This window comes from Hypanus sabinus, unplaced genomic scaffold, assembly GCF_030144855.1.
Source record: "Hypanus sabinus isolate sHypSab1 unplaced genomic scaffold, sHypSab1.hap1 scaffold_657, whole genome shotgun sequence".
NCBI lineage: Eukaryota > Metazoa > Chordata > Chondrichthyes > Myliobatiformes > Dasyatidae > Hypanus > Hypanus sabinus.
In genome coordinates, this window is record NW_026781512.1 from 100,873 (window position 1) to 128,843 (window position 27,971).

General features: G+C 45.7%; 1 protein-coding gene across 1 annotated transcript; it reads left to right on the forward strand.

The window, feature by feature from the left end:
* The first annotated feature begins 22 nt into the window (after window positions 1-22).
* LOC132389799 (uncharacterized) lies at window positions 23-27,874 on the forward strand. Its single transcript, XM_059962353.1, has 5 exons — window positions 23-98; window positions 1,714-1,833; window positions 3,778-3,897; window positions 21,260-21,379; window positions 27,696-27,874. Exons 1-5 carry the CDS (start codon window positions 32-34, stop codon window positions 27,872-27,874), a joined length of 606 nt encoding a protein of 201 aa, XP_059818336.1. The 5' UTR covers window positions 23-31.
* Window positions 27,875-27,971: the final 97 nt, after the last annotated feature.

Here is a 27,971-nt window from a genome sequence, read left to right on the forward strand (position 1 = left end):
TGACCTCAGAGAGGCAGTGAATCCTCACAGGATGGACGGCAGCGAGACTTACATGAACGTGAAGTTCACAAGCACGTACCCAGGGTCACCTTCTCGAGGTGAGTGGAGCAGAGAGCCAGAAGGAGGTAGTTTAAATCTATGTCTCTCCACGAGTGTGGAAGGAGCTTCACTCTACATCTGACCATGTAAGGAGAGCCGTATGAGGCAACAATGTAGAGGGAGCATTTCTCAGTGTCTGATCCCGAGGGTGTGTCATGGGACGTTGCAGAGAGGCGTTCAGTCTGTTCCTGACCCCGGGAGTGTATGGTGGGACAGTGTGGAGGGAGTTTCACTCTGTGTCTGACCGCGGGAGTGTGTGATGGGACGGTGTGGGGGAGATTCGCTCTGTGTCTGATCCCGGGAGTGTGTGATGGGACGGTGTGGAGGGGGTTTCACTCTGTGTCAGACCCCGGGCGTGTGTGGTGGGACGGTGTGGGGGAAGATTCACTCTGTGTCTGACCCCGGGAGTATGTGATGGGACAGTGTGGAGGGGAATTCACACTGTGTCAGACCCTGGGAGTGTGTGATGGGGCGGTGTGGATGGAGATTCACTCTGTGTCAGACCCCGGGAGTGTGTGATGGGACTGTGTGGAGGGAGATTCACTCTATGTCTGACCCCGTGTGTGTGTGAGGGGCGATGTGGGGGTAGCTTCACCCTGTGTCTGACCCCGGGAGTGTGTGATGGGACAGTGTGGAGGGAGATTCACTTTGTGTCTGACACCGGGAGTGTGTGAGGGACGGTGTGGGGGTAGCTTCACTCTGTTTCTGACCCCGTGAGTGTGTGATGGGACAGTGTAGAGAGGATTTCAGTCTGTTCCTGACCCCGGTTGTGTGCGATCGCAGAGTATCGAGTTCGTTTCTAGCCTTGGACTGTGCGATACGACACTGTCTGGGGAAGATCACTGTGTCTGAACCCGGCAGTCCGACCCTGTGTATGACCCTGGCGCGGTGTGGAAGGAAATTCACTGCGTGTGTGATACCGTGAGTGTGTGATGGGACGGTGTTCCGTGAGCCTCAGACAGTTTCAGATACTCATTGATTTTCTCTCCCCTGAACCTAATGTATCGTACTTGGAACTTAAAGTCAAACCTTTCCCTGAGCTCCTTCTCTCGTTTTTTCTCTCTCCCACACCGTCCTTTTCTTCCTGTATTCCCTCTACCTTTTGCCACCTCATCCACTCCCCCTCCCTCGTCCTCTGTCGTTTTTGTTCCTCATCTCACCCTCTGATTTCCCCTCTCTCCATTTTCTCTCCATCACTGCCCCACCTCTCTCTCTCTCCCCCCTCACCACTCGCTCGCCCGTTCTCCCCGCTCTCTAGCTATCTCTCAACATCTCTATCCCCATCCACATTTTCTCTTCCCTCTCATTTTTTTCCACTTGCACAATCCCCTCCACTCTGTAACACTCCCCGGTCTCGCATTCGCTCTCAACTTTGCACACTTCCCCTCTCAATCACTCCCTCAGTCTCTTCCACTTCCATCAAGCATGTTTCAACCATCCCATCGATCCAATTTAGTCCCTCTCCCCTTCCTTCTGTTCTCCTTCACTTCTCTTGCTGTCTCCCATCCCTCTCTCCCCCTCTGTTACCTCTTCTTTCCGTACTCCGTCTTCCCCTCTCCCGCCACCCCCCATTCTCGAACACTCTCTCTCACATTCTCTCGCATTTTCTCCCAGACGGTCTGACCTCCACATACTCACAGCTGAACATTGGGAAAGGCGAACCAATCATCGATGAGGATGAGGATTCTCCCGTAGCCTCGGGACTCGGCGATCTGCCAGTCACTGCACAGACAGGTCAGAGTTCTCGACAATGACGTCATTCTGGAGAAGTGGCGCGACATGTGCCCAAGTACCCAAGTTTCTAATGCTTCCGCCTCGACCGCTTCACAGTCAGCTCGTTCCATAGACTGACCAGCATCTCGGTAACAAAATGCTGTCAATCGACTCGCCAATTAAATATCTTTCCCCCCTCACATTAGTCATGCGCGCTCTGGTCCACGATTCCCCACTTCGAGGAAAAAAATATCACTCTGTCTGTTCCCCTCGTGGCTTCAGAAACCCTTGAAAGGTCATCCCTGCCCTATGAGTAACTCAGTCCGTGGAGGCCCGGCAACATCTCGCTCAGCTAGCTCTCTTTCCTGTTCTGTTCCATCTTTCCTAGAGCAGGACGATCAAAGCTGAATAACGTACCCCTTGTGCTGCCTTACCGACGTCCTGTACGTGGCCTCCAGACTCTCGTGGTCTTATGGTCTAATGTTTTTCTAGAGCGGCATACCATTTGCAACATAATATCTACCATCCCGTCCTGATCAGTCCTGCTGAATTCAAATTAGTCAAACAGATCACTGATTTTCATATCTTCCTCCAGAATAGACAACTATCTCGGCCTTGTTAATCGCCGTGTTATAGTCTGTCACCGCTCCATTTACTCTCCGTGCCTGATCTGTCTTACCCGGTGAAACCAGCCCGACAACTGACCCTGGTTCTCACACTAACTTCCAGCCGCGCTATCTTCCCCTCTCCATCCCTCTATCAGTGCTCAGTGTTCCTTCTCTGCCTCTGCCATCCCTCTCTTCCAGCTTCTGGAGTTATCGACTTCCAGGGACCTTGTTTTAAAGTCAGTGTGCAGTATGCCTAACAATTCGAAAAATCAGTCAGTCAAATCCCCCGGTCCCCACACCATTATACAGAGTGACCTCCAAAGTGGAAACGTGAATTCATCATTGAGTTCCCCACACATTCTCGTCTACTTCCCTGTTCTCATAAACTGTTCTGGTTCCTCATTCATAATATAGAAACTGCTCCGCCCGTGACCCTGAGAAGCTGCAGAGCTCTGCGGACGCAGCTGAGCACAACTCCGAAACCAGCCTCCGCTCCATGACCTCTGATTGCACTCCCTGCTGCCACGGGAAAGCAGCCAGCATCATTAAATTCTACCTTCACTCACCCCCAACCACCCGTTCTTCTTCTGCACCAAATCAATGGGAGGATAGATATCACCAGGTCATAGAATAGAGAAATCTACAGCACATTACAGACCCTTCGGCCCACAATGTTGTACCGACCATCTAACCGCCTACAGAGACGGCCTAGAAATGCCCTAGCCGCAAGGTCGACATATACCCAATGTGTTAGAAAAGAAGGTTTCATACAATAATATAACGAGGAGAAATATAGTACAAACATAATCCTCTGTCTTCTCCCTCTCTGTCTGCAATTCTCTCTCGCTCCCTCTCTCCTCCTCCCACTACCCCTGTCCCTCTCACTCTTTCGCTATCGCTTTCACACTTCTCACTCCCCCTGCACTGTCCTCTCTCCCTCTTCTCTATCGGTCTCCCCCGTCCTAATTCTTCCCCTTTTCCCTCTTCCCATTCTCTCCATTTCCCACCCATTGCTCTTATTTCTCACCCTCTTTCCCTCTCCATCCACTCATTCCACCCTTTCTCTCCTCCTCGGGTTCCCCGTGTTTTTCTCTCAACTCACTCTCTCCCTCACGTCCTCTCAGTGCTCTCTCAACCTCACATAATACTCTCCCCCTCTCTCTGTTCAATCTTTCTGTTCTCACTCGCCCCATTCTATAACGACCTCTCTCTCTCTCTCTCTCTCTCTCTCTCTCTCTCTCTCTCGCTCTCTCTCTCTCTCTCTCTCTCTCTCTCTCTCTCTCTCTCCCTCTCTCTCTCTCTCTCTCTCTCTCACTGTCTCTATCTCTCTCTCTCATTCCTTCGTTTTCTCTCTCAGACGGTTTCAGCGCCACCTACTCAGTGCTGAGGCTTCGGAAAGAAGAACGTCTCATCGTTGAGAATGAATATCCTCCCATCGCCTCGGGACCCACCGAAATAACAGTGACTACACACGCAGGTCAGAGTTCACAGTAATTACGTCATTCTGAAGGGGTCACGTGCCTGCTTAGAGAGTTCAGGGAGTTAGGAGTGAAGCTGAAAGGCAGGACATCCAGGGTGTCAATCTCGGGATTGCTACCTGTGCCACGTGCGAGTGAGGCGAAGAATAGAATGGTTATGCATATCAATACGAGGCTGAGAGCATGGTGCAGGAAGGAAGGGTACAGGTTTTTGGATAATTGGTCTTTGTTCCAGGGACATTGGGAACTGTTTCGAAGGGACGGTCTACAACTGAACCGGAGGGGTACTAACATTCTTGCAGGAGTGTTTTCCAGTGCTGCTCGGGGTGGGGGGGGGGCTTAAACCAGATGTGCAGGGGGCAGGGATCCAGATCCAGAGGGTTGGTCAGAAGGAGCATGGGGTTAAATGTGTAGAAGGTTTGGGTGACCTTGAGAAGGTCATCAAAATTCAGGGTGCAATTAGCCCGATGGAAGTTCAAGGAGCTGGGTTAGGTACAGTAGACAGTGTTTTAAGCAAAGAGAGGAGGAATGGGCTAAGAAATCTATTCTTGAATGCGCGTAGTGTCAGAAATAAGACAGATGAGCTTGAAGCTCAGATGAAAATGGGGAACTACGATATTGTTGGGATAACGGAGACATGGCTGCAAGGGGTTCAGGCCTGGGAATTGAGTGTACCAGGGTATATGTGCTATCGTAGAGACAGAAATATGGGAAGAGGGGGTGGGGTGACCCTGTTGGTGAGGAATGAGATTCAGTCCTTAGCAAGAGGTGACATGGGAACAGGGGAAGTAGAGTCTGTTTGGATTCAGCTGAGGAACAGTAAGGGTAAAAAGACCATAATGGGTGTTGTGTACAGGCCCCCAAACAGTAGCGTGGATATTGGGTACAAGTTGATTAGGGAGTTAACATTGGCATGTACTAAAGGTGATGCAGTCGTTATGGGAGATTTCAACATGCAGGTAAACTGGGAGAATCAGGTAGGTGTGGACCCCAGGATAGGGAGTATGTGGAGTGTCTAAGGGATGTATTTTTGGAACAGCTTGTGCTTGAGCCAACCAGGAACGAGGCTATTTTGGAATTGGTGATGTGTAATGAACAGGAATTGATAAGTGATCTTGAAGTAAAGGAACCATTAGGAAGAAGTGATCATAACATGATAAGTTTTTATCTACAATTTGAGAGGGATAAGGACAGATCAGAGGTGTCATTGTTGCAATTAAATAAAGGAGACTACGGAGCCATGAGGGAAGAGCGGGCCAAAGTTAAATGGTCAGAGTTCACAGTAATTACGTCATTCTGAAGGGGTCACGTGCCTGCTTAGAGAGTTCAGGGAGTTAGGAGTGAAGCTGAAAGGCAGGACATCCAGGGTGATAATCTCGGGATTGCTACCTGTGCCACATGCGAGTGAGGCGAAGAATAGAATGGTTATGCACATCAATACGAGGCTGAGAGCATGGTGCAGGAAGGAAGGGTTCAGGTTTTTGGATAATTGGCCTTTGTTCCAGGGACATTGGGTACTGTTTCGAAGGGACGGTCTACAACTGAACCGGAGGGGTACTAACATTCTTGCAGGAAAGACAGTGGATCAGCAGTGGCAGATATTCTTAGGCATAATACAAAATATGCGAAAGCAGTTCATTCCAATGAGAAGGAAGGATTCAAAGAGGGGGAAGGGGCCACAGTGGTTGACAAAGGAAGTCAGAGAATGTATAACATTAAAGAAAAAGAAGTATGACAGGGCTAAGATGAGTGGGAATACAGATGATTGGGAAAGTTTTAAGGAACCGCAGATCTTAACTAAAAAAAGCAATACGGAGAGAAAAAATCAGGTATGAGCTGAGGCTAGCCAGGAATATAAAAGGGGATAGCAAAAGCTTTTTTAGCTATGTGAAGAGAAAGAAGAAGATAGTTAAGAACAATGTTGGACCCTTGAAGAATGAATTGGGAGAAATTGTTATGGGAAACGGAAATGGCAACAGAATTTAATGTACTTTACATCTGTCTTCACTAGGGAAGACGCAAGCAATCTCCCAGAAGTTTGGATGGGCCAGGGACATAGGGTAACAGAGGAAATGTAACAGATTGACATTAGGAAAGAAACTGTGATGAGTAGACTGGTTGGACTGAAGGCTAATAAATCACCGGGTCCGGATGGTCTGCATCCGAGGGTTCTAAAAGAGGTGGCTCAGGAAATTGCGGATGCATTGGTAATCATTTTTCAATGTTCCTTAGATTCAGGATCAGTTCCTGAAGATTGGAGAGTGGCTAAAGTTATCCCACTTTTCAAGAAGGGAGGGAAGGAGAAAACGGAGAACTATCGCCCTGTTAGCCGAACGTCAATTGTGGGGAAGATGCTTGAGTCCATTATTAAGGACGAAATAGTGGCATATCTTGATGGCAGAAATAGGATTAGGCCGAGCCAGCATGGATTTACCAAGGGCAAATCAGGCTTGAATAATCTGTTAGTGTTTTTTGAGGGTGGAACAAGGATGTTAGACGAGGGTAAGCCAGTGGATGTTGTGTACCTAGATTTTCAGAAGACATTCGATAAGGTGCCACATAGGAGATTGGTGAGTACAATCAGAGCTCATGGCATTGGGGGCAGGGTTTCAACATGGATAGAAAACTGGTTGGCAGATAGAAAGCAAAGGGTAGCAGTGAATGTGTGTTTCTCGGACTGGCTGGAGGTGACTAGTGGGGTACCACTGGGCTCTGTATTGGGACCACAGCTCTTTACGATTTATGCCAACGATTTAGATGAGGGCATTGAAAACTACATCAGCAAGTTTGCTGAAGATACTAAACTGGGTGGCAGTGTGACATGCGAAGAGGACGTTAGGAAAATACAGGGAGACTTGGATAGGCTGAGTGAGTGGGCAGATACTTGTCAGATGTTATTCAAAGTGAATAAATGTGAAGTTATCCATTTTGGAAGCAGGAACAAGAGGGCAGAGTATTGTCTGAACGGTGTAGAGTTAGGTAAGGGAGAAATGCAAAGAGACCTAGGAGTCCTAGTTCATCAGTCAATGAAGGTGAATGAGCAAGTGCAACAGGCAGTGAAGAGGGCAATTGGAATGTTGGCCTTTATTACAACGGGAATTGAGTACAAGTGCAAGGATATCCAATTGCATTTGCACAGGGCCCTGGTGAGACCACACCTGGAATATTGTGTACAGTTTTCGTCTCCAGGTTTGAGGAAGGACATTCTGGCAATTGAGGAAGTGCAGCGTAGATTCACTTGGTTGATTCCTGGGATGGCAGGGCTGTCTTACGCAGAGAGATTGGAGAGATTGGGCTTGTACACACTGGAATTGAGGAGATTGAGAGGGGATCTGATTGAAACGTTTAAGATAATTAAAAGATTTGATAGGATTGAGGCAGGAAATATGTTCCAGATGTTGGGAGAGTCCAGTACCAGAGGGCATGGATTGAGAATAAGAGGTCAGTTATTTAAAACAGAGTTGAGGAAGAACTTCTTCTCCCAGAGAGTTGTGGAGGTGTGGAATGCACTGCCTCGGAAGACGGTGGAGTCCAATTCTCTGGATGCTTTCAAGAAGGAGCTAGATAGATATCTGATGGATAAGGGAACCAAGGGATATGGGGACAAGGCAGGGACTGGGTATTGATAGGGAATGATCAGCCATGATCTCAGAATGGCGGTGCAGACTCAAGGGGCCGAATTGTTTAATTCTGCACCTATTGTCTATTGTCATATGCCCAAGTATTCAGGTCCTAAAGCATCTGCACCGATCACTTACTCTGCCAGCTCCTTCCAGCACGGGTAAAAACAAAGTCGTCACTCGGTCCCTTGTCAAATCTCTTTCTGCTATCATCTTAGACAAGTGTGCTCTGTTTCTCGATTAAACATATAACCATATAAAAATTATAGCAGGAAAACAGGCCATCTCGGCGTTTCTAGTCCGTGCCGACGCTTACACTCAACGTGTCCCAGTGGCCCGCACTCAGCTTATAACCCTCCATTCCTTTCTGTCCATATACCTATCCAATTTTACTTTAAATGACAATACGGAACCTGCATCCACCACTTCCACTGGAAGCTCATTCCACATAGCTACCACTATATGAGTAAAGAAATTTCCCCTCGCGTTACCCTTAAACTTTTGCCCGTAACTTTCAAATCATGTCCCCTTGCTTGATTCTCCCCTATTCTCAATTGAAAATGCCTATCCACGTCAACTCGATCTATCCCCCTCATTATTTTAAATACGTCTATCAAGTCTCCCCCAACCTTGTACGCTCCAGAGAATAAAGACTTAACTTGTTCAACTTTTCCCTGTAATCTGGGTGCTGAAACACAGGTAACATTCTAGTAAATCTTCTCTGTACTCTCGCTATTTTATGAGTTCTTTCCTATAATTCGGTGAAAGAACTGCACACAATACTCCAAATTCACCCAAGGCCTTTAACAATTTTTACATTACATCTCACCTCCAATACTCAATGCTCTGATTTATGATGGCCAGCATACCAAAAGCTGTCTTCCCCACCCTATCCACATGAGATTCCACCTTCAGGGAACTCTGCACAATTATTCCTAGATCACACTGTTCTACTGCATTCTTCAATGTCCTTCCATTTACGGTGTAAGTCCTATTTGGATTATTCCTAACAAAATGTAGCACCACACATTCATCAGCATTAAACTCCATCTGCCATCGTTTAGCCCACTCTTCTAACTGGCATAAATCTCCCTGCAAGCTTTGAAAACCTTCTTCAATATCCACAACGCCACCTTAGTATCATCTGCATAATTACTAATACAATTTACAACCCCATCATCCAGATCATTAATTTATATGACAGACAACTTTGGACCCAATAGAGATCCCTGACGCACACCACCTGACAAACAGTTATCCACCACTGCTCTCTGGCATCTCCCATCCAGGCACTGTTGAATCCATTTTACTACTCCAAAATTAATACCTAACGATTGAACCTTCCTAACTAACCTTCCATGTGGAAACTTGTCAAAAGACTTACTGAAGTCCATATAGACAACATCCACCGATTTACCCCCGTCACCCTTCTCCGTAACTTCTTCAAAAAATTCAATAAGATTTGTGATACATGACATTCCACGCACAAATTCATTCCGACTGTTTCTAATCAGACCCTTTCTATCCAGATAATTATACATACCGTCTCTAAGAATACTTTCCATTAATTTACCCACTACTGACATCAAACTGACAGGCCCATAATTGCTAAATTTACTCTGAGAACCCTTTTTAAACAATGGAACCACATGAGCAATACGCCAGTCCTCCGGCACAATCCCAGTTTCTCATGACATTTGAAATATTTCTGTCAGAGCCCCTGTTATTTCTACACTAACTTTCCTCAAGGTCCTAGGAAACATCCTTTCAGGAACCGGCGATTTATCCACTTTCATATTCCTTAAAAGTGCCAGTACTTTATCCTCTTTAATCGTCATAGTTCCTATCACTTCCCTACCTGTTTCCTTACATTACACTATTCTATATCCTACTCCTTAGTGAATACCAAAGAAAATCAATTGTTCAAAATCCCCCCTTTCTCTTTCCGCTCCACACATAGCAGTACACTCTGATTCTCTAAGGGACCAATTTTATCCCTCACTGTCCTTTTGCTATTAACATAACTGTGGAAACCCTTCGGATTTACTTGTACCTTACGTGTGAAAGAAACCTCGTATCTTCTTAGCGTTTTTAATTTCTTTCTTAAGATCCTTTTTACATTCTTTGTATTCCTCGAGCACCTCATTTACACAATGCTGCTTATATTTATTCTGGATTTCCCTCTTTTTTCGAAACAATTTTTCAATATCACTTGAAAACCATGGCGATCTCAAACTTTCAACCTTTCCTTTCAAACTAACAGGAACATAAAGATTTTGTACCCTCAAAATTTCACCTTTAACTGGCCTCCATTTCTCTATTACATCCTTCCGATAAAACGAATTGTCCCAATCCACTCCTCCTAAGTCCTTTCGCTTCTCCTCAAATTTAGCCATTCTCCAATCAAAAATCTCAACCGTGGGTCCAGTCCTATCCTTCTCCATAATTATATTGAAACTAATGGTAATGTGATCTCTGTACCCGAAGTGCTCCCCAACACTTACGTCCGTCACCTGACCTATCTTATTCCATAACAGGAAATCCAACACTGCCCCTTCTCCAGTCGGTACCTCTATGTATTGCTGTAAAAAAAGCTGTCCAACACACATTTTACAAACGCCAAACCACCCTGCCCTTTTACTAAATTGGGTTCCCAGTCTATCTGTGGAAAATTAAAATCTCGCAAAATCACAAACTTGTGCTTACTACAAATATCTGCTATCTTCTTACAAATTTGCTCCTCTAGTCCACGCTCCCCATTAAGTGGTCTATAATACACCCCTATAAGTGACACTACACCTTTCCCATTCCTCAATTCAACCCAAATTTCCTCCCTAGATGAGCCCTCTAATCTATCCTGACAAAGCACTGCACTAATATTGTATCGGACAAGCAATCTCCTCCTCCTGTCCTTCCGATTCTATCACACCTGAAGCAAAGAAATCCAGGAATATTTAGTTTGCAATCACACACCTCCTGCAACCATGTTTCATTAATAGCTACCCAGATATTCCCAGGTATCAATCCATGCTCTAAGCTCATTTACATTCGTTACAATACTCATAGCATTAAACTAGATGCATTTAAGAAACACTCCACCTCTTCCTCTCTGTTTATCCCTAACAATGCGATCAACTTTATTACATTTTTCTTCCTTCTCCCCTACATCTTCGTTCTGAGCGCACCCCTTCCCTATCACCTGCCTATCCTCCCTCACACACTGTCTACTAGCCTTCTCTATTTGTGAACTAACCACCTCTTCACCAGTCTCTTTAAATTGATTCCCACCCCCCAACCATTCTAGTTTAAAGTCTCCCCAGGAGCCATAGCAAATCACCCCGCCAGGATATTGGTCCCCCTTCGATTCAAGTGTAACACCTGCCCCAAACTTCAATCCCTGCCCCCTGCTCTAATCCGTTAGCCACGACCTCTGGCTACTCACCTTCCCACCTCAGGATATATTGGACGCGTTCAGAAACATCCCGAACCCTGGGAAAAGGGAGGCAAACTACCATCCGGGTCTCGTGATCGCGTCCATAGAATCGCCTATCTGACCCCCTAACTATCGAGTTCCCTATTACTGCCGCCTTCCTCTTCCTTTCCGTACCTTTCTAAGCTACAGGACTGGAGTGTGTGCCGGAAGCACGGCCACTGTTGCTTCCTCCAGGTAGGCCGTCTCCCCCCAACAGTACTCAAAAAGAGTACTTTCTGTCAAGGGGTACAGTCACTGAGGAAATCTCTGGTACTTTACTCTTCCCCTTCCTAACCGTGACCCACCTGCCTGGCTTCCGTGGTCCCGGTGTGCCCACCTGCCTGTATCTCCTCTCTATCCAACTCCTCACTCTCCCTGACCAGACGGTTGTCATCGAGCCGCAGCTCCAGTTCCCTAATTCGGTCCCTCAGGAGCTGCAGTTCGGCGCACCTGGCGCAGATGTGGAGGTTGAGAGGCTAGGAGGCTAGACCAACACACTGCCCTGACACTCATACTTCCCCTTTCCTCAAATAACAGGAAATACTGAAACCTAAACCCACCTTGCCTCACCCTTTTCCACCTTAACCCGCTGAGCCAAAGCCCTTAAGCCTTCAATCTGCTTCCCGCTCACCAACTGCCCTCACGACACTGCTTGCTGGTTAAGGCTGTGTCCTTTTTAAACCTTCCCGTTTCGCTGCCCGACGTTACACGCCTGCGCTGTCCCGCCTCCCTTAACTCCGATGAGGACAAGAAAAAATCAAAATGGCTCCTCCTTTTTCACGTCTAAACATAGAGAAACCCGAAATATCGCGCAGTCCTGCTTGCTCTTCCTACAAGTAATTCTGAAACAAATGTCTCTAATATCATAATGCATTGTTCACAACGGCCTTTAAACCTTCCTGGAGTCACATATACGCTGCTCAGGACACTGGTCGCAACATGCTCAACCTTTTGATTCGAGCTATTTTCTGAGGTCTTTACAACTTCAGACCCCATAAGGACTTTACTATCTACCCTGGAACTCTGCGCTGGAAACCCATCCCCCCTGCAACTCGAGTTTAACCACTCTCCCCAAAAGCTTCATGCACTGTTCTGGAAATCCTTCCCGCTGGAGTATCAGTTCCCCTCCAGTTTAGGTGTAAACGGTCTTCCGTCTCTTCTGTACACATCCCAACTTCCTTGGAAAAATCACAATGATGTCAAATTTTTAATCCATCCGTTCTATACCAACTCTTGAGCCAAGTGCTAATCTGTATGGTTTCCCTATGTCTCGACTCACTGGGACGTGTAGTGGTCCTGTCCTTTAAATTACCAGCTCGCCTTTGTCCGAATTAAACTGCATTTGCCACTGCTTAGCCTACTTCCCCAACTGAGTGATATTTCCCTGAAATATCTTCACTTTTAACAACGCCACCGACGTTAGAATCGTCCGCAAGCTCACCAGCCGAGTCTTGAATAATCTGCTACAAATGGTCAAAACAGTTGACAAAGATCTCTGGTCCCACCCCTGAAATGCTAGTTAACACCACTAATGACGGAATGACAGCGTGCAAAATCATCGGTTAGTGTGGGTTTAGCATTTTGTAAGGATTATATAGGTCGGTAGGAAGTGAAGGGCTGAAGGGCCTGTTTCTCTCGGGATCAATATAGTTTGTCTGTCTGTCTGATCTTCAACCCTAAAGTTATGTCCCTTCAACAAATAGAACATTACGGCACAGTACAAGCCCTTCAGCCCTTCATGTTCTACCGATAAATATAATCCTTAAAAAATCACTAAACCCACAATACCCCATAACTATTTTTCTTTCATCCATGCCCCTATCCAAGAGGCTTTTAAATACCCCTAATGTTTTAGACTCCACTACCATTCCTGGCAAGTCATTCCAGTCTCTCACAACCGTCTGTGTAAAAAAACGTACACCTGATGTCTCCCCTCATCTTCCCTCCCTTAATTTTGTACATATGCCCTTTGCTGTTTGCTATTGGTGCCCTGGGAAACAGAAAGTGACTATCCATCCGATCTATGCCTCTCATAATCTTGTAGACCTCTATCAAGTCCCCTCTCATTCTTCTAAGCTCCAAAGAGAAATGCCCCAGCTCTGCTAACCTTGCTTCATATGACTTGTTCTCCAAACCAGGCAACACCCTGGTAAATCTCCTGCGCATCCTCTCCATAGCTTCCAGCCTATTCCTATAATGAGGTGATCAGAATTGAACATTATACTCTAAGTGCGGTCACACCAGAGATTTATAGATTTGCAACTTGACCTCTCTACTCTTGAAATGAATCCCACTGTTAATGAAGCCGAGCATCCCATCGACTTTCTTAACTACCCCATCTACCTGCGCAGCGACCTTGAGGGATGTATGGATTTGAACCTCAAGGACCCTTTGTTCATCCACACTCCTAAGTAACTGAACATTAATCCTGTACTCAGTCTTCTGGTTTGTCAGCCAAAATGCATTACCTCATAATTGCCCGGATTGAATTCCATCTGCCACTTTTCTGTCCAACTCTGCAGCCTGTCTATATCCTCTTGTAACCTTCGACAACCTGCAGTTTTATCCACCGATCCTCCAATCTTCGTGTTATCCGCAAACTTACTCACCCATCCTTCCGCCTCTCCATCCAGGGCATTTATAAAAATCACAAACAGCAGGGATTCCAGAACAGATCCCTGTGGCACTCTAGTACTCACTGACCTCCAGTCAGGATACTTTCCTTCCACAACTATACTCTGCTGTCTTCCTTTTAAGCCAAGCAACAAATGTTCCAGTTATTCCGTGACTCATGCCTTCCTGGATGAGTCTTGCGAAGCGACCTTGTCAAATACCTTGCTGAAGTCCATGTAAACCACATCCACTGCCCTACCTCATCAATTTATTTTGTTACCTCTCCAAAAAACTCAATCAGGATCGTGAGGTACGATCTTCCTGTCACAAAGCCATGTTGGCTATCCATGAGTAGACTGTACTTCTCCAGCGACCTCTTCTTTCAATTTCCACAACAACCTGTGGTGTAACATATCCGGCCCGGGGGGGGGGGGGGTTTATCAGCCTTGATGTTTTTAAGAAGATCCAGCACTTCTTACTGAATCTCCACGTTGCCTGGCACACAGGGCTGCTCTATTTCGACCTCACTCTGATAAAGATCCTTTTCACTTGTGAATACTGAAGCAAGGTATTAACTTAGGACTTTCCCAACCTCCTCCGCCTCCAGGCACATGTTGTCATATTTATCCTTTAGCCAATTGTATATCCAGTTGGTCAGCCCTCACTGCGTCGCACACCATCTTCTAGAGTGGTGTGCCTTCTAGGACATTGTTCACAGCCCTGTTAGTCTGTGTATGCTGCATCTGCTGTCGGTGCCTGGTCTTTCTTTCCAGATTAAAGAGGCCCGATTACACTCCCGGTGTCTCACTCCATCTGGCATCTCCCGCGCTCTTCTATCTTCCAATCCCCCTATCGTCCCCCTCCCTTCCTTTATATCTGCTCCATTACTTCTCCGTCTCACCCTACACCCCTGTCTTCCGTCTTCCAGATCGATATACAATCTGAGACCTGTTTAATTGAACGTTCATTATGCCTACCAATCTGCACAAATCAGTCAGACAGATCTCCCTGTGACCCACACCATTCCACAGAATAGCCTGTAAAGTGGAAGCATTAAACGCCTCATTGATTTCCCGGCATATCACATCTACCATCCTGTACTCATGAACCGCCCTGCTTCCACAACCAAAATACTGCACAGCATTGTGGACACAGCACACCACATCTCTGAAACCAGCCTCCCCTCCATGAACTCCGTCGACACTTCCTGCTGACCCTGGAAAGATATTAACAAAGCGGATCTTAGAGCGTGGATCAGGACGTGGAGATATGATGCGGTGGCCATTACAGAAACTTGGAGGGAACAGGGACAAGAATGGTTTCTTTAGGTGCCGGGTTTTAGATGTTTCAATAAGGGCAGGACGGCAAAAGAGGTAGGGGCGTGGCAATCTTGATCAGAGATAGTGTCGCGGTTGAAGAAAAGGTGAATACAATGGAGGGATTTTCCACGGAGTCTCTGTGGTTGGAGGTTTGGAACAGAAAGGGGTCAATAACTTTACTGGGTGTTTTTATAGGGTGCTCAATGGTAACAGGAATATCGAAGAGCAGATAGGGAAACACACGCTGGAAAGTTTTAATAATAACAGAGATTTCATGATGGGAGATTATAATTTTGCAAATATCGATTGGCATCTCCCTATAGCAAGGGGATTAGATGGGGCCGAGTTTGTTAGGTGTCATATCCTCATAAGACCTACTCTCCAACCCAGGCAGATAAATCCCCTCTGCACCCTCTCTAAAGCTCCCACAACCTACTGAAAATGAGGGGACCAGAACTGAACACAATATTTCAATCAGGGTTTTAATAGAGCTGCAACATTGCCTCATGATTTTGATCTCAGCTTCCCTCCCCCCCGCCTAACGAAGGCCAACACAGTAAAGGTCTTCCAAAGCCTAACATAAGAGAGGCTGTAATTGATTTGGTACTGAGTAATGAACCAGTTCAGATGTCAGATCTCTCAGTGGGTGAGTATTTTGGAGATAATGATCACAATTCTATCTCCGTGACAATAGCATTGGAGAGAGAGAGGAACAGACAAGTTAGAAAAACTTTTAATTTGAGTAATGATGCAATCAGGCAGGAAAATAAATGTTTAAATTGGAAACGTATGTTCTCGGGGAAAAGTACGCAAGACATGTGGCAAATGTCTCTGGGATATTTGTGTGCAGTTCTGTACAAGTACGTTCGAATGAGACAGGGAGGTTATGGTAGGGTAAAGGAACCGTGGTGTACAGAGGCTGTAATAAATCTAATGAACACGAAAGAGAAAGCTTACGAAAGTTTCAGAGGGCTTGATGATGTTAGAGATCTCGAAGATTGTAAGGGTGATAGGAAGGAACTGCAAATTTACTTTTCAGCTTCCAAACTCTATCTCACGGTTGATGAAGGCAAATACACCGCACGTCTTGTTAACCACAGAGTCAACCTGCGCAGAATTTGACCTACCAGAATAAACCACTTCACACTTATGTGGGTTGAACTCCATCCGCCACTCCTCAGCCCAGTTATGCATCCTATAATTGTCCCGCTGTAACCATTGACATCCCTCCAGCCTATCCACAACATTTCCAACCGTTGTGGCATTACAATAGACAATAGATAATAGACAATATCTGCAGAAGTAGACCATTCGGCCCCTCGAGTCTGCACCGCCATTCTGAGATCATGGCTGATCATTCACTATCAATACCCAGACCCTGCCTTGTCCCCATATCCCTTGATTCGCCTACCCATCAGAAATATATCTAACTATACTTGAAAGCATCCAGCGAATTGACCTCCACCGTCTTCCGAGGCAGTTCATTCCACACCTCCACAACTCTCTGGGAGAAGAAGTTCTTCCTCAACTCTGTTTTAAATAACTGGCCTCTTATTCTCAATCCATGCCTTCTGGTACTGGACTCTCCCAACATCTGGAACATATTTCCTGCCTCAATCCTATCCAATCCTTTAATTATCTTAAACGTTTCAATCAGATCCCCTCTCAATCTCCTCAATTCCAGTGTATACAAGCCCAATCTCTCCAATCTCTCTGCATAAGACAGCCCTGCCATCCCAGGAATCAACCTAGTGAATCTACGCTGCACTCACTCAATTGCCAGAATGTCCTTCCTTAAACCTGAAGACCATAACTGTACACAATATTCCAGGTGTGGTCTCACCAGGGCCCTGTTCAAATGCAAAAGAACATCCTTGCTCTTGTACTCAATTCCCCTTGTAATAAAGGCTAACATTACATTTGCCCTCTTCACTGCCTGTTGCAAACTGCCCTCTTGTTCCTGCTTCCAAAGTGGATAATTTCACATTTATTCACATTGAATAACATCTGCCAAGTATCTGCCCAATCACCCAGCCTATCCAAGTCTCCCTGTATTCTCCTAACGTCCTCTTCGCATGTCACACTGCCACCCAGTTTAGTATCGTCAGCAAACTTGCTGATAGAGTTTTCAATGCCCACATCTAAATCGTTGACATAAATCGTAAAGAGCAGTGGTCCCAATACAGAACCCTGTGGTACCCAACTAGTCACCTCCAGCCTGTCCGAGAAACACCCATTCACTGCTACCCTTTGCTTTCTAACTGCCAACCAGTTTTATATCCATGTTGAAACCCTGTCCCCAATGCCATGAGCTCTGATTTTACTCACCAGTCTCCTATGTGGCACCTTATCGAATGCCTTCTGAAAATCTAGGTACACAACATCCACTGGCTTACCCTCGTCTAACATCCTTGTTACACCCTTAAAAAACTCCAACAGATTAGTCAAGCATGATTTGCCCTTGGTAAATCCATGCTGGCTCGGCCTAATCCTATTTCTGCCATCCAGATGTGCCACTATTTCGTCCTTAATAATGGACTCAAGCATCTTCCCCACGACTGACGTTAGGCTAACAGGGCGATAGTTCTCCGTTTTCTCCTTCCCTCCCTTCTTGAAAAGTGGGATAACATTAGCCACTCTCCAATCTTCAGGAACTGATCCTGAATCTAAGGAACATTGGAAAATGATTACCAATGCATCCGCAATTTCCTGAGCCACCTCTTTTAGAACCCTCGGATGCAGACCATCTGGACCCGGGGATTTATTAGCCTTCAGTCCTACCAGTCTACTCATCACAGTTTCTTTCCTAATGTCAATCTGTCTCAATTCCGCTGATATCTTATGACCCTGGCCCATCCATACATCTGGGAGATTGCTTGTGTCCTCCCTGGTGAAGACAGATCTAAAGTACGCATTAAATTCTGTTGCCATTTCCCTGTTTCCCATAACAATTTCTCCCAATTCATTCTTCAAGGGGCCAACATTGTTCTTAACTATCTTCTTTCTCTTCACATAGCTAAAAAAGCTTTTGCAATCCGCTTTTATATTCCTGGCTAGACTGAGCTCATACCTGATTTTTTTTCTCTCCGTATTGCTTTTTTAGTTAAGATCTGCTGTTCCTTAAAACTTTCCCAATCATCTGTATTCCCACTCATCTTAGCCCTGTCATATTTCTTCTTCTTTAACGCTATACAATCTCTGACTTCCTTTTTCAACCACTGAGGCCCCTTCCCCCTCTTTAAATGCTTCCTTCTCATTGGAATGAACTTCTTTTGCATCTTTTGTATTATCCCCAAGAATATCTGCCACTGCTGACCCACTGTCTTTCCTGCCAGGGCATCCGCCCATTTAACTTTGGCCAGCTCTTCCGTCATGGTTCCGTAGTCTCCTTTATTTAATTGCAACACTGACACCTCTGATCTGCCCTTATCCCTCTCTAATTGTAGATAAAATCTTATCATGTTATGATCACTTCTTCCTAATGGTTCCTTTACTTCAAGATCACTTATCAATTCCTGTTCATTACACATCACCAATTCCAAAATAGCCTCGTTCCTGGTTGGCTCAAGCACAGGCTGTTCCAAAAATACATCCCTTAGACACTCCACAAACTCCCTATCCTGGGGTTCAGAATCTACCTGATTCTCCCAGTTCACCTGCATGTTGAAATCTCCCATAACGACTGCATTACCTTTAGCACATGCCAATGTTAACTCCCTAATCAACTTGTACACAATATCCACGCTACTGTTTGGGGGCCTGTACACAACACCCATGAGGGTCTTTTTACCCTAACTGTTCCTCAGCTCAATCCACACAGACTCTACTTCCCCTGTTCCCATGTCACCTCTTGCTAAGGACTGAATCTCATTCCTCACCAACAGGGCCACCCCACCCCCTCTTCCCATATTTCTGTCTCTGCGATAGCACTTATACCCTGGTACACTCAATTCCCAGGCCTGATCCCCTTGCAGCCATGTATCTGTTATCCCATCAATATCGTAGCTCCCCATTTTCATCTGAGCTTCAAGCTCATCTGTCTTATTTCTGACACTACGCGCATTCAAGTATAGAATTCTTAGTCCATTCCTTCTCTCTTTGCTTAAAACACTGTCTATTGTACCTAACCCAGCTCCTTGAACTTCCATCGGGCTGTTTGCACCTTGAATTTTGATGACCTTCTCAATATCACCCAAACCTTCTACACATTTAACCCCATGCTCCTTCTGACCAACCCTCTGTAGATGTAACTTTTCCAACATATGTTCTGTCTCACCTTTCTCCTTTACACAATTAATATTTGGGAAACGTGTATTCCCCACCTGTCCCTTATCCTTCATCATATCATCTTCTCTTGTTATCTGGATCCCTGCCCCTGCACATCTTGTTTAACCCCACCCCCCCCCGCCCCCGAGCAGCACTGGCAAACATTCCTGCAAGAATGGTAGTACCCCTCCAGTTCAGATGTAGACCGTCCCTTCGAAACCGATCCCAATGTCCCTGGAACAAAGACCAATTATCCAGAAACCTGAACCCTTCCTTCCTGCACCATGCTCTCAGCCTCGTATTAATGTGTATAAACATTCTATTCTTCGTCTCACTCGCACGTGGCACAGGTAGCAATCCCGAGATTGTCACCCTGGAGGTCCTGCCCTTCAGCTTCACTCCTAACTCCCTGAACTCTCTAAGCAGGACCCCCTCACTCACCTTACCTACATCGTTGGTCCCTACCTGGACCAATACATCTGGGTTCATGCCCTCGTTCTCAGGAATAGCCTGCATTAGAATAATTTCCAACCCGTTCCTCCCCTTCCTCATCCAGGTCATTTATAAAAATCACGCAGAGTAAGAAACCGAGGACAGCTCTCTGAGGCACTCAACTGGTGACCGACCAATGCAGAATGTGAGCTGTCTACAACCGCTCTTTGCCTTTTCTAGATTCACAGAGTAAACTCCCCTTGCTTAACACGCCTCCTTACTTTCTCAGTCAGCCTTGCATGGAGTACCTTGTTAAATGCCTTGCTGAATCCAAAGACAATGCGTTTAGTTATATCCTCAAAATTTCAGTCAGGCTCGTAAGGAACGACCTGCCCTTGCAAAAACCATGTTGACTACACCTAACCATATTATACCGCTTCCAAATGTTCATAAATCCAGTCTCTCAGGATCTTCTCCATCAACCTACACACCACTGAGGTAATATTCGCTGGTCAACAATTTCCTGGCCTATTTCTACTCACTTTCCTAAGTAAAGGAACAGCATCCGCAACCCTCTAATCATCGGGAAACTTTTCTGTCCACATTGATGATCTAGAGATCATTGCCAGAGGGTCACCAATATCCTTCCTCGCCTCCCACAGTAGCCTGGGGTATATCTCTTCTGATCCCGGCGCCATATCCAACTTGATGTTTTACAAAAGCTCCAGCACATCCTCTTTCTTAATATCGACATGCTCAAGCTTTTCAGTCTGCTGCAAGTCATCACTACTATCACAAAGATCTTTTTTTCTCAGTGAATACTAAAGAAAAGTACTGATTAAGTGCCTTTGCTATTCCCTCCGTTTCCATACAACCTTTCCAACTGTCACACTTGATAGATCCTAGTCTTTTACGTCTTATCCTCATGCTCTTCACATACTTGTTGTAATGCCTGGGGGTTTCCTTAATTCTGTACGCCAATAACTTCTTATGGCCTATTCCATCTCCCCTCATTTCCATCTTAACCTCCTTCCAGTTAACCTTATAATTTTCTAGAGCTCTAACATTTACTTAGGTCTCTGAAACTTTTGTAAGCTTTTCTTTCCTTCTTGAATAGATTTATTACAACATTTGTACACCACGGTTTCTGTACCTTACCCTACCCTACAGGAGAAGCAGCTTGACGCACGTGGCGCGGATGTGGCCGTCCGGGAGGCTGGGAATCCCACATCTGACACGCAGTATAGAATACCGGCCTCACAGACACACGGTCTGTTCTATTCCTCACAGGTAGCTTGCCTAACCTCGACCCGTTATCGCCGAAGCCCGAATTAACCAAAGCCCTATCGCTTTGTCTCAGATCACTCCTTTGATAACCGCTCCTTTGTTGTCCGCTCCGCGAGGCAGTGTCTCCCTCTTGTGGCTGAACATTCCCGGCTATCCAACTCATGATTGGTACTCCAGTTACAGCCACTTACAGGCCACGTTCAATTGCCTCCCGCTCTCGAATCCCCCCTTTTTTAAATAACCTTCGCAGAGCTTCGAGAAATTCCGCTTCAGGAAGTGCTGTTGCCGCCGCCGATAGCAAAGTACATTTCCTCCTTTAATCTCTCTCTCTCTCTCTCTCATTCTCTCTTAGACGGGCTGAACTCCACCTACTCATTTCTGAAACTTCCGGAAGACGAATATCTCGTGGAAGAGTATGAAGATCCTCCCATTGCCTCGGGACCCGCCGGAATGTCAATGACTGCACAGGCAGGTCAGAGTTCACAATAATGACGTCACTGTAAAAGTGGTCACGAGCTTTGCGCAGAAGTGTTCAAGTTTTATGTATCTGCTTCGATCAGTTCCTCTGGCAGATCTTTCCACAGACGGACCACTGTCCGGGTAAAATCAAAAGTTGTCACTCTTCCCCAACTTAATGCTATCACGTTTGGTCCCCGATTATCCAAGCCTAGAGAAAAATGATTATGTTTATTCACCTTGACTATGCCACATGTGGTTTTACACAACTCCGTAAGGTCAGCTCTGTGCTCCGAGGTAGAAAGTCTCCGTAATTCAGTCACTCAAGTCCCTGCAATGTCCTCGCAAATCTCCTGTGCACTGTCTCCAGCTCAGTGGCATCTTATCTAAAGGAGGACGACAGCAAGGGAACACTTTACTCCAAGGGTGGTTTCACTGACGTTTTGTACAGTTCCAGCGTGACCTCCCTACATATGTATTCATCTAACCATCTGATGAAGGGCGGTACGACAGACATTTTCTTCAACGCCCTGTCTACCTATGACTGCACTTTCCAGGAACCGTGTCCCTGTACCACTGGGTCGCTCTGCTCTACAACACACCCCCAGGGTCCCCGTCTACCCGTGACTTCACTTTCAGAGAACCTAGTATCTCTAGCTCTGGGTCCCTCTGCTCTGTAATATTTCCGAAGGCTCCTCACGTTGACCGTGTAGGTTAGAACATAGCACATAGAAAAAAATATATGCCCTTCCACACACAAAGTTCTGCTGAAAATGTCCCTACTTTAGAAATCACTAGGCTTGCACATAACCCTCCAGTTTGCTAAGCTCCATGTACCTATCTTAAACTCTCTTGAAATACCCTATCGTATCCGCATCCACCACCGGTGCCGGCAGCCCATCTCACGCACTTACCACTCTTTGAGTAAAAAGCTTACCCTGACATCTCCTCTGTACCTAATCACCAGCAGCTTAATCCTGTGTCCTCTTGTGGCAGCCATTTCAGCCCCGGGGAAAAGCATCTGACTATCCACAATAACAATGCCTCTCATCATCTTGTACACCTCTATCAGGTCACCTCCAATCCTCCGTCACTCCAAGGAGAAAAGGCCCATTTCACTCAACTTATTCTTATAAGGCATGCTCCCTAATCCAGGCAACATCATTGTAAATCTCTTCTGTATCATTTCTATAGCTTCCACATCCTTCCTGTAGTGAGGCGACCACAACTGAACACAGTACTCCAAGTAGGGTCTGACCAGGATCCTTTTAGCTGCAACATCACCTTTCGGTTCCTTAACTGAATTCCACGATAACCAAAGAGTCAACCTGCCCCGTTGCTTTGAGCGACCTATGGATTCGGACCCCCAGATCCTTCTGATCCTCCACACTGCTAAGAGTGTTACCATTAATACTATATTCTGCCATTATATCTGACCTACCAAAATGAACCGCAACCACTTCACACATATCTTGGGTGATCTCTAACATTACCAACCTCTCTAAACTTTTTGTAATTTTTTTTTCTTCTTGACTTGAATTATTACAGCCTTTGTACACTACAGTTCCTGTACCCTACCATAACTTCATTGTCTCATTGGAACTTACTTATACAGAAATCCACACAAATAACATCATTTCTTCCATACTTTTCCCTGAGAACATCTGTTTCCAGTTTAAGCTTCCAGTTTTCTGCCTGATAGCCTTATAATTCCCCTTACTCCAATTAAACGGTTTTCCAACCTGACTTTTCCTATCTATCTCCAATGATATTGTAAAAGAGATAGAATTATGATCACTATCTCCAAACTGCTCTCCCACTGAGAGATCTCACACCTGACCAGGTTCATTTCCGAATACCAAATCAAGTACAGACTCTCCTCTTCTCGGCTTGTGCCACATATTGTGGCAGGAAACCTTCCTTGACACAAGTTCTACGCTGTTGTTTGTCTTCCTGAAATACCATAGCTCAAACTAAATTGCAAATGCTGCTGTTCGGCCACATCCCGGGCTAATCGAGATCCCACTATAAGAGATAACTACCTTCACTGCTTAAAACGCCAGCAACGTTAATGCCATATGCTAGTCTACCTACCGTGTATTTTATAATCTGCTTTTAATGGCTGATATAGTTGACAAAGATCACTGGTCCCACCACCGACCATCCGTGAACACCGCTAGTGACGGGCCTCTGGTCTGAGAAATGAACTGCTACCCTAAACCTTGTCTCCTATCGCCGAGTCAATCGTATACGTAATCAGCCATCCCTCCCTGACCGGCACGCAATCTCCTAGAACGGTATACCATCTGGGGCTTCTTAAAAAATCTATGTGCATTAAATCCAGCACATCTACCTGATCAGTCCTCCGCAATAAAATTAGTCAAACAAGAACTCCTTGGATTCCACGCCATGTCCAGACCAATCTACCATCTGAGACCTTGTTGACAGCTTTGTTCAAGCCTCTGAATGGTACATCTACTACCAATTCCTGGTCTGTCCTTCACAGTCAAATCCGCCCCAGAAATCTATTTGGGTCACAAGCCAACATCCCCCTAATCTCTTTTACTCTCCCTATCTTTCACTCTACAGCCCAGTCTCACCACTCCATTCCTTCTCGGTCTTTCTCTGCATTCCTCTCTCTCTCATTTTCAAGGGTGATCTGCCATCTGGGATCATGATACGGGACATTTCAAGCGTGCATTATGTCTATCAATCCGATCATCTCAATCCTTCAAACCCCTCTGGGTCCCCACACCATTACACAGAGTAGTCTACCAAGTGAAAAAAAAATACAGTTTTATTTTCTTCCCTGTTCACCATGTCTACTACCCTGTTCTCATGAAACGTCCTGGTTCCTCACTAAAAATATAAAAACTGCCCCGCCCATGACCGCAAGAAACTGCAGAGCGTCGTGCAAAGAGCTGAGCCCAGCTCCGAAACCGGCCACCCCTCCATGAACTCTTTCTACACATACTGCTGCTCCGATAAAGCACCCAGAGTCATCAAAGGTCACCGGTACATTCTGTCCTCTGCACCCTCCCATCGGAGGGAAAATGGGAAATCATGTATCATGGCGCTCAAGGACAGCTTCTACACTACAGTAATCAGACTACTGAACGGACCCCAAATACGATAAGATGTACTCTTGACCTCAAATCTAGATCTTCGTGGCTTTTAAACCTTATAGTCTGACGGCATTGCAATTTCTCTGTAATTTTGATACTTTATTTTGCGTTCTGTGACTGAGTAACCTTGTTCTACAATGAAGTGACCTTATCTGTTGCTGTGGGTGGGATCTGTCCTCTCTGTGATGTATATGTGGATTACTTCTAATTATCAGGATAGACAGGGTCTGAAAACCAACAGTCAACATGGATTTGTGCGTGGAAGTTCATGTTTGACAAATCATATTGAATTTTTTGGAAATGTTACTAGGAAAGTTGACAAGGGTAAAGCAGTAAGGCCCTGTCATGGTTCCGCACGGAAAGTTAGTTGGGAAGGTTTAATCGTTAGGTATTAATATTGAAGTCGTAAAATGGATTCAACAGTGGCTGAATGGGAGATGTCACAGAGTAGTGGTGGATAACTGTTTGTCAGGTTGGAGGCCGGTGACCAGTAGTGTGAGTCAGGCATCTGTACTGGGTCCAATGTTGTTCGTCATATACATTAATGATCTAGATGGTGGGTTGGTAATTTGGATCAGTAAGTATGCAGATGATTCTAAGGCAGGTGATGTTGTGGATATCGAAGGAGGTTTTCAAAGCTTTCAGAGAGAATTATGTCCGTCGGAAGAGTGGGCTGAACGGTGGCGGATGGAGTTTAATGCTGCTGAGTGTGAGGTGCTACATTTTGGTAGGAATAATCAAAATAGGACAAACACGATAAGTGGTAAGTCATAGAGGAATGCAGTAGAATCTAGTTATCTCGGAATAATGGTGCATATTTCCTTGAAAGTGGAATCTCATGTGGATAGGTTGGTGAAGAATGCTTTTTGTATGCTGGCCTTTATAAATCAGACCACTGAGTATAGGAGTTGCGATGTAATGTTAAAATTGTACAAGGCATTGGTGAGACCATTTTTCAGGTATTGTGTACAGCTCTGGTCAACGAACTATAGGAAAGATGTCAACAATATAGAGAGAGTACAAATGAGATTCACGAGAATGATACCTGGGTTTCAGCACCCAATTTACAAAGAAAGTTTGAACAACTTCGGGTTTTATTCAATTGAGCGTAGAAGGTTGAAAATGAACTTGATAGATGTATTTAAAATTATCAGGGGGATAGACAGAGTTGACGTGGATAGATTTTTTTTTTAAATTAAGATTAGGGGAGATTTCCACAAGAGAGCATGAGTTGAGAGTTAATGTCTAAAAATTTTAGGGTGGACCTCTTCACATAGAGTTTGGTAGCCGTGTGGAACGAGCTTCCAGTATACGTGGTGGAGGCACGTTCGATATTGTCATTTAATAAAAATGGACAGGTATATGGACAGGAAAGGACTGGAGCGATATAGGCTGAGTGCAGGCCGGTAGGATTTGGTGGGAGTAAGCGTTCGGCACGGACTAGAAGGGCCGAGTTGGCCTGTTTCCCTGCTGGAATTGTTATATGATTATATGTAAATTGCAGTCAATTAGATAATCAGATAGTAATATATAAACGATCTGGATGGGAATGTAGATGGGTGGTTTGGTATGCTTGTAGATGATACGTTGATGGGTGTTGTGTTCGTTTAGAGGACCTGCGAAGAATTCCGCGGGACTTGGATCAGTTGCTGATATGGGATGGAGGAATGGCAGATGGTGTTTAACCCGGACAAACTTAAAATGTTGCACCTTGGTTTGCGAAATGCTCAGAGATGGCACAAGATCATAAGAGTTACAGAGGGTATCATTCCCAAATGTGAAATGTGTAACACCTGAGAGAATGCATCCCGGACAGCATTGCCGGCCGAAGGGCCTGTTCCTGTGCTGTACTGTCTGGTCTACGATGCAGGATGTTATAAACACACAAGGTCTTGTTGAATGTTCAGGTTCTCACAGGTCTTGGCCGGAGACAGCAGAGTTCCCAGTGCGGAACCCTGGGTAACACCACCAGTCAGGGACGTCCGTCGGCCTCTGTGTTCTGTGGACAAGCCAGTACGGAAACTCAATTCAAAATACATTGTGAATCCCAGTCAACAAATCCTTGTGAATGGATCTCCCATGAGAGAGACTTTGTCAAAAGCCCGTCTGCAGTTAACTCTTTATCTCTCCATTGAATCGCGTGATCAACCCGAGATCCATTTCCCAGTCGACAGTTAAGCGTTCCGTCGCTAACTGTCTCCTGTCCCTTCACATCTATCGCCCCAAAGTAAAATACCTCACAATTAACTGAACTAAACTCCGTTTGCCATTTTCCACCCAGATCTACAACTGATCCATACTCCACCGAATCTATTGGTAATCTTCCACACTGTCCACAACATCACCAATCGTTGTGTCGTCTGAGATTTTACAGCTTTCCCTGTCTATTTTCATACAGGACAGTCATACCCATCACAAACAGTGGATGTTCCGGTTGTATATGTATACCATTTCCCACCATCTTTTATCTTTTTTTCTAATTTTTTTTTATTATAGAGAAACAGTTCAGAACCGGCTCTTCCAGCCATTCAGGCCGCATTGCCCAACAATACTCCGATTTTTTTTTCCTTTTTAATGACAGATATATTTTCAGTAACCATTTAACCGAAAAACCGGTCTGTCTTTGTGCTGTGGGAGGAACCCAGATCGCCCGGAGGAAATCCACTGGCTCATGGGGAGTATTGGAAACTCCTTGCAGGCCGCGGCGGGAATTGAACCCGGGTCGCTGTTACCGCAAAGCGCTGCGCTAACCATCACGTGCCCGCACTCCTCTTCTCCTTGCCAGCAGCCACAAAACAAAGAAACACAATGGAGTCCACGAAAATCCCCACAACATGTTCATCCCCTCAAGACAGTCATAATCTTGAAAAAGGAACAAAGCGGGCGAACAATGATACTGCTACGGAGAATAAGAAACCAGTGACACTCTCTCTTCCCACTCTTTCTCACCCCTCTGTCTCGCTCCAACCCCTCTCTCCCACTTTTTTTCTCTCGTCATTCCCTCTCTCTTCCCCACTTTTTCTCTGTCTCTCTCATACATCCCACTCCCCATTCACACCGAACATCGCTTCCTCTTCGCACGCGGCCATTTCCTAGTTCCTTTCTCTTCTCGTTTTCTGTCCCCCATTTGATCACATTTTCCCGACCATCGCTCCCCACACCATTCCCTGAATTCTCCTTCTGTTTCCCTGAATGGCATCTCCTCAGGTCCGCATAAACATCAGCCGAAGGAGAACATCGGAAATAGACCGGATCGTAAGATCTGCCTGCTCTGCCTAGTTACGTTCGTTCTCTTCGCGACAGTGGTCGGGCTCTCGATCCATGGTGAGTCGAACGGACTCCGGTTGGAGTCAGACCGTAAGCTGGGAGTGTGGAATAAAACATGACTGTAAAACTCTGAATCCAGACAGCCAATTCCCCGTGCATCCCATGTATTCCCATATTCTGGATAAGCCTCCCCTGAGGGCTCAGATAAACACCCAC